Below are 9,471 nucleotides of genomic sequence, written 5' to 3'. Positions count from 1 at the left end.
GGGGGGGGGGGGGGGGCGCTATTAAAGTTTGTCTTCACTGCAGTTTAACTTGGCTCCTGTCCAAGCGCTGCCCCTAAAGCAGCTCTTCATGTATGCAAATCTTGGAAACCAGTATGCTGATCACACTTGCCATCTATACATTTTGAAGGCTGCTGTGTAGTACCCCAGTGCTTTCCAACAAATCCTCCATTATGCTTAAGAGCAATCAAATTCTTTTGCAGATGACTGAATCCTAAGCGCTGCAGCAACAGTAATCTGAGGCAATGACTGCTACTGATTCCTACTGCCTTAAGGAAGCCGAGAACACCTGCAGTGTAGATGAGTTTGGTGGACAAATGTGAGTACATTTTTGTAGCAAACTACCCACATTTAAGCACTGACTGCAGTGAATGCATACCCTAAATGGAATTTCCTCTTCCACCGAGTTCCAAGCTGGAGTATTCTTTAGAGTTGTACTTATACTAAGATTGTACTTAAATTCCTCTCTTTTAAACTGCGTGTGCAATTGTTCCTAGAAGAGTTAAATGTGTATAAAATTTAAATTTTCATTTGTTAGGTACATGCAAATTAGCTGTATCTGTATGTACAATTTTAATTATAAAGACTGTGGTTAGAAGCTAGTCTGGGTCATTTTTCTGTCCCCTATCTCTAAAACGAGGTTAGGGCCAGGTGACTTCAGCAGAACTCATTCATGCAAGTGTATCTAGGTATCGTTTGGTTAATAGTAAATACTCACCACTCAGTTCTTTTCATCCATAGATCTCAAATGTCTTGCAATGATGGGTGAGTATTATTATAGTTACATTACAGATATGGGAAGATGGAGGTACCAAATTGTTATAATAATGCCATGAAGTCAGTATTGTAAGAAAGATCAGCTTATTTCAGGAAGACATTTTTGAAAACATTAATTATAGAAGCACAGCCCTCTATGGGCTTTATAGTGTTTAGGGAAGGACTTCATTGAGATCTGAAACAAAATTATCAGATTTATTAACTAATCATATATTTTATGAGCAACAGTAATTTACTTGCACCTTGGATTAGGTCAGACAATTGGTAAGCACAAGCTTTGCTCTCAGAATGAACTAGGACACAATCAAACATATGTTGATGGTTTTCTTCCTACCCATTAAAACATGCGCTGATTGAATGCATAATCCTTAATTCTTCTGCAAGGCGTCAGAATTATCCGGTGCCACTTGCATGTTTAGGAAATTCAAGTTACCACTGCACTCAAGCATTAAAAAAAGACTAGCTGTTGACAGTACATGCAAAATGAACAGTAAAAGGGACAGCTGTGATGTATAGAATACATTTTTCTATTCAATAAAAATAAATAGTATCTTGTTTTTCTAATAGGTACTCACACAGCTCATTGTCTGTTCTTGGAAGGATAAAAGCATCAATGATGTCTATCATCAGCTTTTAAGTCTATTGCTTCGGTCTGTTGTAAAATTACCTGTTAGGTCCTACTGAAGATTGTCAGAGTTTATTATTTACTTACCATTTTCATCTACTGCTAGGACACATGCCCCTTTGGCTAGCAACTCTTCAACCACCATCTTTAAGCCATTTCGTGCAGCAATATGGAGAGGTCTACAAAAACATAACAACTAAATTCAAGGTCAGTTTAAAACAGACTTCCTAAAAAAAGTGAGATAATGCTTAAAGCATACCCAGCAACAGATAGAGAATGTTTTCCTTCTTTGGATCATGACAATTATATTGTAGACATTAAGCTACATTACAGCCTTTAAAATAATCCTTATGTTCCACATCTATAAAATATATGTGCAAGACAACTATAATTACCTTTTACATACACAAAGATTGCTTAATACTTTCCAGTCTAAAGGCTTTCTTTAAAAAGCTCTAATTTTTCCACTGTTTGCAGCACATATAATTGACATTTAAAAGGAAAATTAATCTCAGACTGAAGAAATGCTTTTGTTCCATCCTTAATTCTGGCTACTACAGACTGCTCAGAATCATCATATTGCCTTTTTATCCTTGAATACTCAATTGCTAATCTCCATTACTGCAGAACAACTGGAAATTAAAAATAACCAGCAGTTTTCTCCTTTCCAACACCCAATGGTCCTGTTTGGGGGCACCTAATGGGACAGGAAAAATGATTTCGTATTGCAGGGGGGAAAAAAAGGGCTAAGAGGGAATGAATTCTTCTGCAAGCACTAGATGATCTGCCACCTGAACTCGTGGTTCAGTCTTCTACTGTGGGATCTCCCCATCCCAGTCAAACATTTGCAGCTGGAGTAAGAATATCGATGGTTCTAACTCTTCTGATAATGTATGGTGCGAATGAGAGTTGCACATAAAATATCACCTAAAAAAACCCCTAAAAGTTAAATGTATCACCTTAAGTCTAAATAAATTATAAATTAAATTTTTTATTCCATGAAAAAATCTGAGACATGAATTTGAAATGCTAAACTGTAATCTTCTGGTAAGTCAACTGAACTTGAGAGGATCAGGCTATACTTACGTCTGTAATGCATTATTTTTTGCATTAATAAGGCTCTGTTCTTGTATCTTGTCAAGTATTAACAAGGCACATTTTTCATGACCCTGTAGTTGGGGGAAAAAGCAAATAGTGTTAATTTGCTGAGGAGTTTGAAATTGAAAGAAATTTTACATATAAAAGTGAAATTTAATAACTCAATTTGAAATACAATACCTGCTACTCAGTTTATAAGGATATATAAGTAGCAGGTGAACTGTGGAGCCTTAAAACACCATTTATGAACTGCCACTGCTAGGATGCTTTAGCATGTTTAGAAGTTTAGACATTCACCTGTCTTTCAACCCTCCATTCATTATATATGAATTCACCTCGTCAACTTTCAGAGAAGACTACTGTTCTCTTGAGAGAGCGTTCAATGGATTATTTATGAGAATTACACAGTAACATAGGAAGAGATAGTTTAATCTCAGAAATGAATACGACACTTTCTGGGTGTTTACATGCCTTTCTCTCTTATAAATAAGCTACTACAAAATGCCTTTGATGTGAGAGTGCTAACAATGAAACTTTGGAGATAATACAGATCCGGGCCTTAGTTCTGATACAGTTTGAGCACAGCAAGTTGCGAATGCCAAGCCTACAGCCCTGGCAGGTGAACAGCTGTCTGAAAGACCTTGAGAATTCAGTGAGGCTCATGTGTCTGCAGAAGCTGGAGTAATACTATCACACTGGAATCCAATCTGTGGGTAGAAGCAAAAGAAAAGGCCCAGGAGAGGGAATCCCATGGGCATTTTTTCTTCCAGAAACAGCAGTAGCAATTTGAATTAAGAGGAGGAAGAAAGGGTAGGAAAAGACCACCACTAATCTGATTAATGCTTCTGTTTTACTGCTACAGAGCATAAGGAAAAATTTTGGGTTCCTTCTACAGAAACTGGAGAATAAGAAAAAAGAATAAATACCTTCTTTTTTTGTTGTTGACACTGAACACACATTAAGCTACAGTGAGGTTATTTGGTAAAATCTCAAAGGATTTTTCCATCATTTCTCTTAAGTTTCCCTTCCTCATATTTCAGCTGTCATAAGAGGAATCCATATTTTCTCAATTTACTAAACCTTGAAACAGACTTGAGAAAAAACTTAGACCAATGCTCCCTTCCTCACCACAAGCTTGATCGTGACATTTCCACTGCAGAAAACAATTTAGGAGCATAAACACACACATACAGACATACAGACTATGACAAGAATAGAAGCATACAGAGGTCTTCAACTTACTTTACTGCTAGCCAAGTGCAAAGATGTATTCGAGTCCTTATCTTTTAATGTCAGGTCAGCCTTGGCAATGTTCACCAAAAAGTCTGAGGTATAGAATAGGTATCAATGAACAAATCCAAGGGGCAGATGAACATGTAAAAACAGAGGGAAAAAAATTACTATTTCAATATACATGTCCATACATGCTAATCAATTAAGTTTTTATGTGATGTAAGCTTTATGAACATGAAGTTAAAATAATGAATGAGAACAGACTCATCTTGTGCAGTTAATCAGCAAGCAAAGGCACAGCTAATAGCTCATTCACTGTGCCTCAAACTGTCAAACATATTAGTTATAAACTTCCCCGTTTGCAGATCAGCAAGTTCTGCCTGAATCACCTCCTCCTGAGAAGATCCCGCTTTGAGAGTACTAAGTGGATACAGAAAATTTAGGGTGCAGTCTGTGCTGCTGAAGGTGGAGAGAAGGGAATTCTGTTAAACCAGTATGACCCTAATCTGTATGTCTACAGTATATAGTCTAGCCTGGAAAATCAGATGCTGATAGCTGCCATTTTAAGAATACAACTTCCTATAATAGAGCAGGGGGAAAAGGTTACACAATCTTTTTCACATGTGCAGTTTGATTGCTCCATAAAATCAAGGAAGTAAACAGGAGAATAGAATTACTACTCCCCTCATGCTCTTTACAGTGTGCTCTTAGGAGGAAGTAAGACTCAAGTTTGTTATTGCAAATTTTCACCAAGACTGCTGAGAAGCAATGATTGAGAAGAAAAATCATTTTTTTACAAATGTAAAGGTAGTTTCTTATGGACATCCACACAATTTATTTTTCTTCCTTAGTTTTCACAGGAAAAAGACCACCTGCTTGGGATAGTAACCGCAGTAGCACTCACCCATCAAGACAGAGGCAAGGATGTACTTACCTACAGCACCTATGTGACCGTTTTGAGCTGCCATCATGAGAGGTGTTTTCCCTGCGTGATCTGCAGCATTCACTTGTGCGCTGTGAGTCAGGAGGAGCTGGAGGCACTCCACGTGATCCGCGAAGGCTGCTGCGTGAAGGGGTGTTCTGTGGGGAAAGTAACACGACCACAGCTGTTGCTAAAGAACCACAATATTCCTGTTTCCTTACCTTCTCAAGAACTTGAAAGTGAAAGACACTTTTTCTTCTTTTTTTATGAAACTTTTGAGTTATCACAAGGGGAACGTTACAGTAGCAGCATCTGAAGTAAGTTAAATAATATTTTCAGTCTCTGTTCTGGTGCAATATAAACTTTAAAAAAAGGGAAGCATAAGGTGGCTATGATACTGTGGCAATGTGACACTCTGGAGAATCTCATATTAGCAGCATATCTAATTTAATGGAGCATACTGTGTAAAATGAAAAGCAGTACAATCCATCATACTTATTCACCTGATTTTTATTTTTTTTTAACAAGCCTAAGATGGGAAGAACTATCAGAAAAGAACTGATCCATTATTTAAGAAAAACAAAGTACTTTAAGTTATAGTCAAAAACACTAGAGCAACAAACAACAGTAACAGTATTACTATAAAAGGCACAAGGTATTCTGTCCCCTTTGAAAGTTACCAGTTTCCACAAGACTGAGACACTAGAATTTGTTCGCTGTCTCCCTACGACATTTTGGGTCTGAAGTGTGACTAATAGAGATGAAAGACAGTTGGTACACAGCCCAGCTCCTAGTGTTACTTCAGGTTTTGCTTCTCAGTAAGGGTAAGGGGGTCTTACCTTTACAGGAATAAGTAATCACCATTACTGAAGGTCTTGAATTTGTTTTAATTAATAGCAAAAATGAGTAACAAATTTTTAGAATTTCAGCAATTTTAATTAAAAATAGATATATGTGTACACAAACACAGAAGATTATCAGTGTGACAAATTAAGGATTTGGCTTGCTGTATCAGTATTATTTTGCTGCAGACATGTTTTGAGCTCTGCACCCTCAGAGTGCTAGCATAATGTTAAAGCTTTTAACTACTTTTCCATGCATACATAGTATCACTCCATTTAGCAAAGATAAATGTGTTTAATTATTAATCAAAGACAACTGGTTCAAGTAAACAGCCTATAGTCATAGCTGTTCTAAACAAACAAAATACTATTTCTTTTGCATTTCTTTTCATATGTACTATGAAATTGAATATTTCATAGTACTCTTGGTTCAAGTGAGCCACCATTGAACTCTCTTGCAGTGTAAACTCCTGTCTGGAAGTCAGCATGACAAGTCTTAGCTCAACCATATCAGATAAGGATTAGTTCTAGAGGTTCAGAAATAATTATGAAAAATACTAGATGGAATCATGACGATGAAATGCAATTTGTTTAAGAAACTATTACCTTCCTTTATCATCTTTGCAATTGACAATGCTGGCATCGATGGCTCCGATGAGCAGCGATGCACAGTTTTCATGATCATTGATTCTGCCAAAGAAAAAACATTTTCAAAAAGGTAAAAAATCTACATCTTTTCCCATTTTCCAATATTCGTTTACTACACTTCCCATTAATATTTCTTATAAGTTATCCTAACATACCTTTGCATAATTCTTTTAGTCAAATTTTGGATTATTTATCATCTCTCCATTTAACAAAACTGTGTCAGCTACTATGAATTTCAGTCTCAAGCAAAGCTGATCCTGCAATTCACTACGCACAAATGTAACAAAGTGCAGCACAAACCTAGGATTAAAACCTTAATGCCTTAAAATCCTTAGTTTAAATGTCAAACACACCTGGATCTGGAAAGCACTCAGTCATAGGTACCTACATATAGAAAGCTTTACTCTAATGCTTTAGGTTCTGAAGCCCACATCTCTTCAAACTCACACATTTAACACTTTTCCTTGATGGATGTACTCAATTAATATTCTTTCTGGTTATTATTAATTTGTCTCATTTCATTATGGAAATAAACAGTTTTTAGAAACAGTACTAGACATATAGTATATCTAATACACACTGCAGGATTAGTAGCTGTTTTCATTTTAAAGTTGCACACATTTTTAATGGGTTTGAGAATAACATACTAGTTTAACAAAATATCAATATTGAGAAAAACATTTTCAAAGCCATCACTACAAATTCAGATTTCAAATTTCAAAATGTTTCAGCCACTAATGATTTTAAGCTGAGTAAAACCAGTGCTTTGTATATGCTTTTATTTCTCTACTATATTGTGGTTTTTACAATTTCAAAGTTTGATACATGACAAATTACTTTTCTACTTTCCAATGGTATGGACTGTAGAAGGAAAGCCTACACAATAGTAACTCCTATCATTACTTCTGGAAGACATTCAGTCTTCTAATAGAACACAGAACAGAATACAGTCTAACTGTTGGCAGGAATTAGGAAAGTTTGCATTTGTTTTTTCAGTGCTTAATTCCTTATTCTTCTGATTGCTTATGTTTTAATAAGCATGTTAGGTCCTACAAACTAAAGTAATCTTTCATTTTTTAAAAAATGCATTTGCAATTATGTTATGAAAAGGTATGATTTTGCTCAATTAGAATCCTTCCCATATGAAAATATACTGCTTTACTTGAATAATGAATATATATAAAATACATGCATGGAAGATTAATAATAGCCACCACGGTTTTGTTCTTTATAAGTAACGTGAGAACTTTGGATACAGAGTGTGCCTCTACAACAAATTGATCCCTTTGGCTGGAACCTGAGTAAGAAGTACCAAACCTTCAAAAGATTATCACAGAAAGAAAAAAGACCATGAAGAAAATCAGTCTGAAGAACATTCAGCTGTCTTGGAAAAAATACAGCCTGCACAGAACAGCATTCTAGCATGACACAGATTGTTGTTTCAAACCCTTCCTTCATTAACACTTTGTTCCTATTGCTAAAAAAAGGATTGATTCTGATATCTTGATTCTGACAAATTTCTTAACTTTCAGCCACTGGCTTTCAAAGGAACCTCAAGAGCTCATACTTACACGGACCAAGGCACTATAGCCCAGGTCATGGCCTAAGAATGGAAGAGCTATGAAGTTCCAGCCTGTGTGAAGAAAAGGCATAGGTCTGTAGTTGTAAGCAAGAGAAAAGAAACTAGAAAGGGAGCAGAAATGCAGCTATTCAATTACAAGTCAGAATTTCATCAAATAGCCTAAATGTATGAATTTTTTGCAAAAAAATACTCTTTACTCTGGCACTTTTTCAGCAGAAGTGCAATTTTATGATCAGCTTTAAATTTTTTTTTTTTCTGGCATGAGCAAATAAGAAAAAAGCTTTCTTCTCATACTGCTACTTTTTCCAGACATACCCTAAATCACTTGTTACTGGAGATTTCTACTTACACGGCACAGTGCAATGGAGAGAAGCTATTACCATAGAATGTGCGGAAAAATTTTTGTTCCAATAGTACCTCTATGCAGTTTTCATGACCTATAAGAGATCAGACATTTAAGTTTTGCACAAAGCCAGTAATTCACTTAATTAATATTAGGCTTCTATAGATTAGAATTTACACTAAGTTCAAAGTTGAACACAATGTGTTTATAAACTCTTATGTGATAAAATTATAAACAGGTTTTTTGTTTTGGTTTTTTTTTTTTAATGGAGCAGGAAGATAGACCCAGGCTAATATTATCACTTACTGAAAAAAAGGAAAGGGAAAAAAGGTCTCTTTTTAATGTGATGTTATGTATGTTGCCTTACACATCTTCAGAGATGGTCTTAAATGATGGTATTAGGAAGCTTTATCCTTATTTTAAGCAACATGTTCAGATTATCCAGTTTAGAATAATCAGTTCAGTTCAGAATATCCACCTATTCACTAGTGTCTTGCATCAATAACTAAGAAGGTGACACCTCAAATGAGCATTCCTGGCCCCACAGAAACCAATGAGGATTTCATCACTGATGTCAGTAAAATCAGAGTTTCACCCTGGCCTTCTGTGACTGGGAGAAAACGAGCTGCAAAGCCACTGGGAAGTATGGCTGGAATTTCCCTGGCTTTGGAAGGGAATGGTGAACATAGCAAATGCTAACTGCGGAAAGCAAGTAGAGGGGAGATAATTTGCCTCTTCATTTCAAGCTTCTCAAAGTGTTAGGTTGCTTTGTTATCACGTTTCCCTAAAACTGAGGCCACATTTGAACTTGGCAAAAGTCCACAGGGAGAAACTTACCGTTGTAACAAGCCCAGTGCAGTGGTGTATAACCTTGATTATCTTTCAAACTGCAGTCTTCCTCTGAAAGTGCTATCTGCAGTAATTCACTCAGCCAAGTGGCGTGACCCCGAGCTGCTGCAAAGTGCAGAGGTGTTCTGCCCCTGGCGTCTTTACATAAAATAGATACTTCTTTCTCTAACAGCATCTGAACACACTCTTCATGCCCAGTCATAATCTGATAACAAAGAAATTAGTAAAGAGGTTGACATAATACAGATTCTTGCCTGGGAAATATGTAATGATTGATGCCTGTGAATATGAAATGGCCTGGATGGGATTCAGAAGGGAGAGATTAAAGCTCCTTTGCTCCCATGAGTACCTGTCGTAACTGAGACACTGACATGTATTTGGTGCTGTCTTCCAAAGGCATTGATCCCTAGTCTGTGGAAGAGCCTCCACTATGTGAGGCACAACACCAAGGAGGAGTTTAAGACTAAGGAAACAGATGTACAAGGGGTCATGTTCATAAAACCTGAGTCTGGCTTCTCAAAACCATGTATTAAT

General features: G+C 36.5%; 1 protein-coding gene across 8 annotated transcripts in view; it reads right to left on the bottom strand.

Moving 5' to 3' along the window:
- ANKRD44 (ankyrin repeat domain 44) overlaps nt 1-9,471 on the bottom strand; it is a 142,095-nt gene that overhangs the window by 5,521 nt on the left and 127,103 nt on the right. For 6 of the 8 annotated variants that reach the window (XM_026852322.1, XM_026852323.1, XM_026852327.1 and 3 more), the window contains 7 exons: nt 8,926-9,142; nt 8,095-8,182; nt 6,122-6,205; nt 4,686-4,831; nt 3,761-3,843; nt 2,507-2,589; nt 1,508-1,599 (listed from right to left, as the gene is read on the bottom strand). In XM_026852322.1, the coding sequence (XP_026708123.1) occupies nt 1,508-1,599; nt 2,507-2,589; nt 3,761-3,843; nt 4,686-4,831; nt 6,122-6,205; nt 8,095-8,182; nt 8,926-9,142 (793 nt within the window). Of the gene's footprint in view, nt 1-18; nt 1,231-1,507; nt 1,600-2,506; nt 2,590-3,760; nt 3,844-4,685; nt 4,832-6,121; nt 6,206-8,094; nt 8,183-8,925; nt 9,143-9,471 lie in introns of those variants that run through there. The other 2 variants (XM_026852330.1, XM_026852329.1) reach the window with 2 other exon arrangements.

Source organism: Athene cunicularia (genome assembly GCF_003259725.1).
Source record: "Athene cunicularia isolate RWA chromosome 7 unlocalized genomic scaffold, athCun1 chr7_part1, whole genome shotgun sequence".
Lineage (NCBI taxonomy): Eukaryota > Metazoa > Chordata > Aves > Strigiformes > Strigidae > Athene > Athene cunicularia.
Note: the sequence above shows the minus strand (reverse complement) of the source record. Positions and strands in the feature narration are given on the sequence as shown.